This window comes from Pyrgilauda ruficollis, unplaced genomic scaffold, assembly GCF_017590135.1.
Source record: "Pyrgilauda ruficollis isolate IOZ18807 unplaced genomic scaffold, ASM1759013v1 scaffold48, whole genome shotgun sequence".
NCBI classification, from domain to species: Eukaryota; Metazoa; Chordata; class Aves; order Passeriformes; family Passeridae; genus Pyrgilauda; species Pyrgilauda ruficollis.
Window position 1 is genome coordinate 2,856,017 of NW_024526377.1, and position 10,784 is coordinate 2,866,800.

At 51.5% G+C, this 10,784-nt stretch overlaps 1 protein-coding gene across 1 annotated transcript; it reads right to left on the reverse strand.

Moving 5' to 3' along the window:
* Window positions 1-4,573: 4,573 nt before the first annotated feature.
* Window positions 4,574-10,756, reverse strand: UTP11 (UTP11 small subunit processome component). The gene is made up of 8 exons (XM_041479329.1): window positions 10,295-10,756; window positions 10,098-10,159; window positions 9,246-9,348; window positions 8,889-9,002; window positions 7,191-7,284; window positions 6,835-6,965; window positions 5,423-5,533; window positions 4,574-4,848 (listed from the first exon to the last, which is right to left on the reverse strand). The coding sequence occupies exons 1-8, from the start codon at window positions 10,355-10,357 to the stop codon at window positions 4,765-4,767; spliced, it is 762 nt and encodes a 253-aa protein (XP_041335263.1). The 5' UTR covers window positions 10,358-10,756; the 3' UTR covers window positions 4,574-4,764.
* Window positions 10,757-10,784: the final 28 nt, after the last annotated feature.

The following is a 10,784-nucleotide window of genomic DNA, read 5'->3' on the forward strand; positions in this document are numbered from 1 at the left end:
TGGGGCTGCTCCGTGGGGCTGGGGCACGCTGTCCCTGCCGTGTCCCTGCAGGGCTGGGTGTGAAGGGCGAGCCCTGGGTGCTGTGCCTGCAGGGGAAGGGCTGGGGGAGAGCAGTGGGGGCTGTGGGTGCTCGTGTGTGCCCGCCAGTGGTGTGGAGAAGGCCAGGGAGCACAGTGCTGAGCTGCCTGCTACACCCAATCAACCCGTGATCGTTTCTATCATGAAGATAAACTGGCCATTGTTGCCAAAAATAAATGTTAGTGTTCCAAATCCACACTTCAATAGCACCAGCTCATTAGAGATGCATATCATTTGGCTCCAGTCCCACACCTTCTAGCTCGTTATAAATATGCAGTTGCTGCTGGCTCTACCCCAATCATCTCTGCAATCAGAGCTTTTAATTAGGTTAATTAAATTGTATCAAACCTCGCAGGGACGCAGTTCACTGATGCTGATGAGGCAGCCAAAACAGACCTTAACTCTAGCTCTAATGAAGGCCCTGCTGCAGCTAATAACAATGCATAATAAATTAGTGCTTCCCTAGAAAGGTGCATCGGGGCTTGCGTTTCAGTAAATGATGATCTGTATGCACTAATTCACTATTGCAGTCTTTAGGATGCCAAGGCAGGGACATCCTGGGAATTGGTTCTCACTAAATAATGGGCTCCTGCCTGCTTGAAGCAGTGCTGCTCACCTGGGCTCTCTCTAGGCACTAACGGCTTCAGGTACACAACTGTGGGACAACAAAGCAAATATTTGCTGCTTTCACCTCGCCCAGCCCTGGGTTCACTCTTGGTGCCTGGCATCTCACAACAGAAGCAGCAGCAGGTATTTATTCATCTGAAACCTTCTGTAATGGAATTTGGAGAGGAATGTTTTGTTTGGAGGGGAATGGGTGGCTGTGTCCAAGTGTGGCAGCGTGAAGGGGACAGTACCCAGTGCCCAGGCTCTCCCCAGACATCTGCAGCCCTCTTGCTCCTAATCAAGAGGGGAAAGGTCCAAGTGGCCAAGGAGCTGTGGAACAGAGAGGTTTAGGGCAGCCATGCTGAGCAGCAATTAGTCATTCCTGATTTACATTCTGCTCTTTCAACTCCCTGCTGCGAAGCTGCTCAGGCTTGAGTGGAGGAACTCCACCACCCTTTTCTCCTTGGTGCCCTTGGGCAAGACACCTCAGCTGAACCTGGCTGTAGGATGCTGGGGAGCAGCAGGGCCAGGGCAGCCAGTCCTGCAGCTGGAGACACCTGCACCCAGCCCACAGTGCCACTGGTGCCCCTGGGCTGGCAGCACCAGGGGGTGAGCAGAGGGATGATCCAGAGGCGCGTGGTGAGCAGATGGTAACGCACAGGGCAGCGCTGGCAGCAGTGCCATGGGGGGGACCAAGCCTCCCTGCTCTCCTTTGTTCAAAGAACACAGCCTGGGGGGCTCCAGAGGTGCTGGGGGTCCCTCTGACTGCCACAGCACATGGCCACTGATGGAGACCCCACAGTGCCTGTCCTGGGGGGATCCAGGGCCTCCCCAGGCAAGCCAGCTTCTGTTGCCATGCCCCAGGGACCCCACTGTGCCCTCCAGTCTGGGTCAGGATGGGAAAATGGAGCCTACAGGAAAGCACCTGAGAAGCCTAGGGGCTGGTGATGGCTCTCCTGCTAGTATAATATATTGTTGCAGCTGCCTGGAGATAATCCTGCAAGTGTAATCTGCTATTAACGTTTATAGACAGTCATTATCAATTGAGTTCTTCATGACTTGAAGAAGGAATTACACAAATTGTTATATGGCACAATATTATTGAGTCACCTAAAACCTGAGCTGTGAACCTGGGGAATTTTGATATCTGTATCTTTCAAGCTGCAGGGAATCTCCTTGCTAAAGAACCTGTTGGTTCAGCTTTTGATGCTATAATTATCACAAACAAAAAATAGCTGAGGGCATTTTCTCGCTGTCCTTCCCCATGAGGACCCAGCTAGAGGATGGCAGATCCCACTCCTCTCTCACATTAAATCCTGTGCTGTGGCCCAGTGGGCTGGGTTTTGGACTCAGTTATAAGGTGCTGGCTCTTTCCAGATGCTTGCAGAAACATTTCAGTATGAGGATACCGAGCTAAAGGCTTTGGGAGTCAAAGAGCAAGGTCTTTGAGAAGGTGTGGATTTTTTCCTGGATGCCACTGGGAACTCTGCAGGGCAGCAGGTGTGAGTCAGCCCTGTCTGCTAACGTAGAGGTTCAGAGATCAGCACCTGCCAAATCTTTCACCAGTGCAGGCAGGAGTAGGTGAAAAATGTTTGTGCACAAGAGCTGGCACCTCCTTTTAGTCTGTTATGGCCACAGGATGATAAACCACAGACTATGGGATTTGTAGCCAAGCTTTGGAGGTCAGCAAGCAGCCTGCTCAATGTGACCACCACAGATGGAACAGCGCTCTGATTTCCTTTTGTTAAAACCACCATGGCTTCCCAGGGAAAAGTAAATCACAACAGGCACAACTTTTGCTACCAGGCTGGGTGTCCTGGCTGGTAGCTCAGCTCCCAGGAGCCAGTGGACACCACCACGCCCAGGACAAGCAGTGTGGCCAGTGCCTGCTCAAAGAAAGCCTGGCAGCTGCCTACTGCATCCCATAACAACTGGGAAGATGCCTTTCTTCCAGGGAATAGGGCACTTGTGCAGTGGGACGGAGGTGGACAAGGCCAGGTCGCTGTTTCCCAATTCCTGCTCCAGGATTCCTTGAGGCTCTCCCAGCAGAACTGCTGCTTTTCTCTCCCATCCCTTTCAGCAGCGCTCTGGATGCAGGTAAAATTAATCAAGGGCAAGGATTAAACATCTATTTAAACCTTAGTCTAAAAGAGCTTTCCCCTGGCAGGCAGCGGGACGCCAGGAGCGCGGTGACACCGCGGGATGTCCCCGAGCCCGCACGGCGACACCGCGGGATGTCCCCGAGCCCGCACGGTGACACGGCCGCGCCGCGCGGCGCTGCTGCCCCCTGCGGGCCCGGCCCGGCACTGCGGCTGCTCCGCACGGCCCCGGGCCAACGGAGCCGGGCCGGGCCGGGCCGGACAGGTCTCACACGCGGGATTTGCTCTCCTTTCGTTCGAGCGAGCCGAGCCGGACCGGACCGGACCATCCTCACAAGCGGGCTTTGTTCTCCTTTCGTTCGAGCGAGCCGAGCCGGACCGGACCGGACCGTCCTCACACGCGGGATTTGCTCTCCTTTCGTTCGAGCGAGCCGAGCCAGACCAGACTGGACTGTCCTCACACGCGGGCTTTGTTATCCTTTCGTTCGAGCGAGCCGGACCGGACCGGACTGTCCTCACACGCGGGCTTTGTTATCCTTTCGTTCGAGCGAGCCGAGCCGGACCGGACCGGACTGTCCTCACACGCGGGCTTTGTTCTCTTTTCGTTCGAGCGAGCCGAGCCGGACCAGACCGGACTGTCCTCACACGCGAGCTTTGTTATCCTTTCGTTCGAGCAAGCCGGACCGGACCGGACCGGACTCACACGCAGGGTTTTGTTTTCCTTTTGCTCAAGCGAACCAAATCGAACCATCCTCCCACAGGGGATTTTGCTTTCCTTCCGCCTGAGCACACCAGACCGAACCGAACCAGACCTGACCGTTCTCAAATGTTTTCCATTTGCTCAAGCGAACCAAACCAAATCAAACCAAACCATTCTCACACATGGGGCTTTGTGTTCCTTTCACTCAAGTGAACCAAACCAAACTGTACCAAACCATTCTTACACGCAGGACTTTTTCTTTTGCTCAAGCGAACCAAACCAAACCATTCTCAGGCCCGGGGCTTTGTTTTCCCCTCCTGCTCACCCAGCCCTTACAGAATCCACAGACTCCTGGTTCTGCAGAACTCCGTGGATGCTCCCCTGAAAAATTCTCCCCTCAGTTATCTCAGCGATGGCAGGAACATCTGAAGCTGCATTTAAGCAGGTAAAAACATCGCGTTTCATCACCGAGCTGCTGGAAAAGCTCCAAAGTAGGTAGGGCCTGAGAAGAGCATCTTTTTTTCTTCCCCCCCTTGCAGACCATGTGCTTATTGCTGGCAGCGACAGGACGATGGAGAGATAAGAAAAGGAATGTTCACACGGAGGCTCCTCTGAACGTGCCTGGGCCGCTCCAGGACACTCAGGATGTGTCTGCACATCCCCCACCCCGGCAATGCAACCAGCCCCAGGAAAACCCACAGGACAAACTCTTGTCCCACACTTGGCTGCTGCATTGTCTCCCCTTACACAGAGTTTTGGCGCTGCCTCAGTTTGAACTGAAGCAACTCTGGAGGAAAAGCACACAATGGGATGGTGCAAATAGGAAACGAGAGGGATTGGGGCATGCCAGGGAAACGACTGGAGATAATTCACCTTTAACCTGCTTGAAAAGACAGCTGAAAAAGCTGAGCTCCACTCTCATGGGTTTGGCCAGGTCCTGCTCAGCCCCAGAGTTGACAATCCCCAAATACCTGTCCCTGTCCCGTGCTTAACCCACTTCCCTAATTCCACTGTGACCTCGACTGCTCACTGTTTATGGTGCATCTCACCAGGACACTTAGGCAAATCTCATGGCTTCCCACCATAAATATCAAAAGAACAAATTCTGATTTATTAATCAATTAATTAGATTAAACACACTGATGGCTACCACGGGCCCACAGTGATTTGTTTCAACAAAGTGCTGAGCTGCAGTCAAAAGCAGGCTGGCACCAGCCCTTCTCCAAGGGATAGGGCTCCTCCTTTCTGAGCAAAGACTGTAACAATTATTCCATGAAATGGCTAACGTTTCCTCTGAAACTTGAATTTGTAAATAGCTGGACCAGTCGTTGTTTCTTTCTTCACCTTTACTTTATGAGTTTTGTCCTGGAAAAAAGAACAAGTACAATTATTTGCTGCCATGCAAGGAGAAAAACCCCCACCCACACAAATCAGAGAATCCCTGTCTGGGACTAACCATAAAAGAAAAATGGTCACTTTGCACTGTTTAGGTGGGGATTATAATTTTATCTGCTCTTTTCCCCTTCAGGCTATCAGGCATAATCTGCTCTGCTCACAAGCACCAGAGAACAGGAGTCCCATTGAGACAAGTCATTTCTGTGGTCGTTTGGATTTTTAAGACCTTCTCATAACTTACAGAAATGGTTCCCTACTTCTGACTCCTAGTGGAACTGTTCTGGGCTCCTTGTGAGCACCATTTACAGCTGAGTCTTTGTCCTTGCTGACAAGGTGAGACTTGGACTAGCAGATACAATTTACTGGAATGCTTCATCTCCTTGCTTTTTCCATATTAAAGAGGATTACTTATCTTTAGGAGTTATCTGCAGGTGTCACTATAAAACCAGAATGAAGAAACAAATACAAAATATACAACACACACAATACCAGACCTAACGACCTGATCAGAACAGACTTGGAAAACCAGAAGCAAATCCCTTACCAGCAGATCCTTCCGTGTCTGGATTTTCTGTGAGACGACAAACATGGCCTTCTCCCTCTCGATGCGCTGCCTCAGGAGGTCATACTGGTTCTTCCTCTGCTGGGCTAATTTCTGGAAACAAGGAGAAAAAGCTGTTTTAAGACAGAGCTGAACAAGACACTGTGGTCTAAATCCTCTGAATTTCAATGTCAAATGCAAGAAAACATTTGGCTCCCTAATGAAAATCCACTTTATCCAGAGGAGGGAGAACAAAAAAAAGGACAGACCAGAGACCAATTCCTGAAGTGCTCAGAGCCTGCAGAGGCCTCTCAAAATGCAACTTGTTGGGTCAAGTTTGCCTAATGAGAGTGGATAGCTTTCCCAGCACAGGAACAGTATTACTGCAGGTGTGATTTAAGTAATTAAATTAAGGAGAACAGATCCCAACATGCTTAAAATATGACTCAGACATTTAGGAGAAAACTAGTCAGTCTACGACTCGTCCAACTGCTTTACTGACAAGTCAAACTGAGACAGCTGGCAGGAGGAAAGGGACCACAGGGTGTTTATTATCTGACATCTGAGTCAGAAAAAACAGGTTAAAAATCTACCAGTCGGCAATTTTAAAACAACTATTTTTACCTTAGACACAACTGACTCGTACTCAGAGGACTTTCCAACAGATCTGAATTACCTGAGCAGAACCTACAGCAGTAAAGCCAGCTGTAGCTACTTCTGTGATACTAAAACATCAGAATCAAAGCTGACAGCATAAGGAATTCATGCTGAAGAATCATGAAACAATTCCAACTAGGAAAGCCAGGAAGTGAGACTATAGGTTAAATGGCTTTAGGAAGGAAAGTGAGGAGACAAATCTCAAGTGACTTTGGGCTCAGAACAAAATTGAAAAATACTGTAAGATCAGGAACACTGCAACAGAGACATCTGTGTTGGAGTAAGCTTCTTGCTACTTACTTAATTCAGGGTGCAAGGGGTTTTGGGGAAGTGTGAGAGGAGACTTAACAGTGGAGTCTGAAAAAAATTACAGCTGAAACTGCAGCAGTCTAATGAAAAGATAGTCCCATAGGTATATGTTCCTTTATAGAGGACAAATCTCTCAGTTTTGCAGGGACATTGTCTCATCAGATGCACACCACTCTTTTCTGGCCTGTATATCTCAACTTATGGTGGCCCACCCACACTGGGCTGGGATGCAGTGCAAGAGTACTCCATGTAGTCCAGGAGATGTGACTGCAGGCTCCAGGCAGTCATTTGGTGATTAAGTGACATCCACTACTGCTTTGTGTCACCAATAAAAGTTTTAAGAACACAGTTTTGTTCACCTCCACAATGGTGCAATCAATCCTTTTTAGTGCTTGTCATATAAAAGATGTAAAACATGAAGAAGTCTGCAGCACAAACAGCAGCAGTACCTTTAGGTGGGCAGGATCAGTAGGTCCCTTCACTGCCTCTCTCTGCAGCGTTGCGATGGTTGGTCGGTTGTACACTCTATCTACCAGCTCAGGAACGGTGTCCAGGTGAGCAGCAATATCAAACTCCCGAACTATACATTAAAAAAAAATAGGAATAAACTCCCATGGAGTCCTTCGATAAGCAAATCTTCCAAACACATTGCTACAGTCAGAAACAGGAGCCCCAGCAACACAGCTCCTGCAGAAGTGATGTCTCAGCTAGTAACCAACAGAGATTTCTAGAGCACCTGAATTTTTATTTCTAAAAATAAAAGTGTCTTTATTTAACGACAGTCCAGAGCAAGTTCAGTTCTCACCTTCCCGCTCCGTGTCCATGAAGAAGAGGTGCCGGCCCGCGCCGCTCCCCGCGGCGTCCAGCAGGTGGAGCTCTGCCTTCAAGCGCTCGATTTTCTGCGGAAAGTCCAAGTTTGGCCAAATTCGGAGCGAGTCAAATCAAGTCTCCCCCGAGGACTTTTCTGTCTGTTCCTCGGGGTTACAAATAGCTGAACTCCTCCTTCCTTTTTTCATCTCTGAAAACACATCTAGTCTATATTTATGACATGTGTCCACAACCTTTGCAGACAGAGGGTCACAGTGATTCCTGCTGTTACCCAGGCAAGGTGCACACATCCACCTGCAAAACTGAGACCTGTTTGACAAAGGGGAATGATTGCCACGGAACAGCAAAAGCATGAAGGAAAGTTTAAAGCTGGCTTTGGTTTTTTATCCCCAGTGAGAATTTGATTCTGTTTTGTGAATCAACATCAAAGCATACAACATCTTCAGAAGAGGATTGTATTTTTGTGGATTGCCAGCCTACCACATTCCAACAACCCACTCCAGATTATTCTCCTCAGCTGGGAGACCTCATCCTCTGACAGAAGTGTAGCCAGGGGGCATTAGTCAGCTCTCTCAAGTAGCAAGTGTTTTCCCCTGTATCTGCACTGGTGAGGCTGCACCTTGAGTGCTGTGTCCATTTCTGGGCCCCTCAGTTTAGGAAGGACATTGAGAGGCTCAAATGTGTCCAGAGAAGAGCAGCAAGGCTGCTGAAGGGTCTGGAACATAAATCCTATGGAGAATGGCTGTGGGAGCTGTTTAGCCTGGAGAAAAGGAGGCTCAGGGGAGACCTGATCACTCTCTACAACGCCCTGAAAGGTGGTTGCAGCCAGGTGGGGTCAGTCTCCTCCCAGGCAGCCACTGACAGAACCAGAGGACCTTAAGCTGTGCCAGGGGAAGTTTAGGCTGGACACTAGGGAAAAAAATCTCAGGGCACTGGAATGAGCTACCCAGGGAGGTGGGGGAGTCATCATCCCTGGAGATGTTTAAAAAAATACTGGATGTGATGCTCAGTGCCATGGTCTGGTTTCCAAGGTGGTGTTAGGTCACAGGTTGAACTTGATGACCTCAAAGGTCTTTTTCAACAGTTAATTCTAAGAACAAGAGGAAACAGCCTCAAGCTATGCTGGGGGATTCAGGAATTAGGAAAAATATCTTCCCTGAAAGCGTAGTCAGGCATTGGAACAGGCTGCCCAGGGAAATGGTGGAATCACCATCCCTGGAAGTGTTCAAGAGGATGGAACAGGCTGCCCAGGGAAATGGTGGAATCACCACCCCTGGAAGTGTTCAAAAGGTGTGTGGCTGTGGCACCTGGGGGGCACAGGTCAGTGGTGAGCACGGTGGTGGTGGGTGAACAGCTGGACTTCATGATCTGAGAGCACTCTTCCAACCTTAGGCCTTTCACCATTTCTCTATGAGCACCATTTCTGCTAAGCATGTTTAAAGTCTTGGCATTTAGGTAAAAATCACTGTGTTTTATAACAATGCACAGTGTAATTTTTGATTGTCATCACACCTTTAGGCTCTATATCCAGCATCCACTGACACTTCCATTGTCTTTCCAGCACTGTACAAATCAGACTTCACTGAACAAACACAGCCAGCAGCACCAATAAGAACAACACAGTAAAAAAACAATACTGAGCAAACTAGAAAACACTAAATATATGAGTTATTACCTTGGCTTCTGCAACTCTTTTCATTTCCACATATTTAATATCCTGCGTCCTCATCAGCTTCATCTGCTCTGGGGTAACTTCATCCTTTGGCTGCTTTATTACATGGACACCATCCTACAACCAGACAAACACAGCACTTACAGACAGCCCATCCCACCTGGAGAGCACTGTAGGGCCTGCTAACAGCAGAACTTTGTCCCTTGTGCCTCATTTTCTTCAAAGCCTTCTACAGGAACCAAACCAATTTTTCTCATTTACCTATTAAACAATAAATTTAAATCAAAACAAGGTAGGGGTAAAAATGTTACTTAGAGCAACAAAGTGTAATCCTGCTTTGAAGGCAGTGCAGGTTCTCACCTTGACCTCTGCACGTATCATTTTGAAGTAGAACTCATCGGGGTTCTTGTCCAGAGCTTTCTTCTGCATCGCCCTGAGAGCATTCTGCTTCTTGTGGTAGTCACTGGGGAGGAAAAAAACAACAATCACTGATTGTTCAGCAGCTTCTCTGTGTTCACCCCTGCTGGGGCATCAAGTCTTTCCCAGTGAGGTTCAGAGCTCGGAGACAGCCTGGTCCTGTTGCTGTCCCTATCCCTGCTGCCCTGTCCCAGGAATTCGAGCAGGAGAAGGTCCTGCAAAAGCACAGCCGTGGCAGTGTGGTATCATACCTGTTTAAAATCACTTTATAGTAAAATAATGGGTTTATTAGCAGCATACAACCCCAAAGGAGGTGCAGTTTTAAATTACTAAAATCCACGTTCTTAGAATACTCTGGTACTTTTCTAGGGAAAGGGAGACTTGCTATCATCCCAACTCAAAGGACTTCACAAGGAGCAGAGTATTCTGGAGTCATAACCTAGGCAAGGAGGATGGGGCCTCTGTTTCCCAGGGGGAAACCCTCTGGATTGGGGGGACACCCTCTGGATTGGGGGGAAACCCTCTAGACGGGGGGAAACCCTCTGGACTGGGGGGAAACCCTCTGGACTGGGGGGACACCCTCTGGATTGGGGGGACACCCTCTGGATTGGGGGGAAACCCTCTAGACGGGGGGAAACCCTCTGGACTGGGGGGAAACCCTCTGGACTGGGGGGACACCCTCTGGATTGGGGGGACACCCTCTGGATTGGGGGGAAACCCTCTGGATTGGGGGGGACACCCTCTGGATTGGGGGACACCCACCCAGCGCCGCCCGCCCCCCGCGGCCGCACTCACTGGGCGCGGAGCCGGTAGTCCTTCTTCTTCTCCAGCAAGCCCAGCTTCGTCCGGGCGGCGGGCTACGGGAGAGACGGGGAGCGTGAGGGGGAGACACGGGGAGCGTGAGGGGGAGAGAGCGCGGGGGCCCGGCGGGGAGGGCCCGGCGGGAAGGGAGCGCGGAGGGCTCGGCTAGGGGCCCGGCCCGGCTCACTGACCTGGGCCCGCTCGCGGTGCGGGCGCTGCCGCGCCTTGCCGGCTTTCCTGAAGGCGGCCGACATGGCTGCGGCGGCGGCGGCGGCTCCGAGCGCCGGGCCCGGGAACGCGCGTCCTCACGCGGGGCGCGCGCCGGAACAGGCGGGGCCCGGGGTCAGGAGTCAGAGGCCGCGCGCGCCCCCGCCAGGAGGCGCCGTGTCCATGGCGACGGCGGGAACGCGCGCGCGGCCCCGAGCGCGGCCCCGCCCGACCCCGCGGGGACCCCCGGGCATGGGCGAGCATGGGCGGACCCGGCTGCCGCCGCCGGGACAGCCCCACGGGGCGAGCACTGCCGGTCCCTCCGCCGCCGGTCCCTCCGCCGCCGCCCGCAGCCCTCCCGCGGAGCTGCCGTTCCCGCCGGAGCCGCCGCCTCGGGCCGGGGCTCATCCCGCTGCCGGCCGCACGGGGAGCACCGCGGCGGGACCGGCCCGCTGCCCCCGCTGCTGGAGGCGG

What these genes read in the sequence shown, in the direction of transcription:
- UTP11 (XM_041479329.1), bottom strand. Translation starts at nt 10,357, where the DNA reads ATGTCGGCCGCCTTCAGGAAAGCCGGCAAGGCGCGGCAGCGCCCGCAC. An exon ending in TGATACGTGCAGAGGTCAAG is followed by an intron (nt 9,003 to 9,245) that starts GTGAGAACCTGC and finishes GTCTGGTTGTAG; the next exon opens with GATGGTGTCCATGTAATAAA. An exon ending in AAAGAGTTGCAGAAGCCAAG is followed by an intron (nt 7,285 to 8,888) that starts GTAATAACTCAT and finishes GACTTTCCGCAG; the next exon opens with AAAATCGAGCGCTTGAAGGC.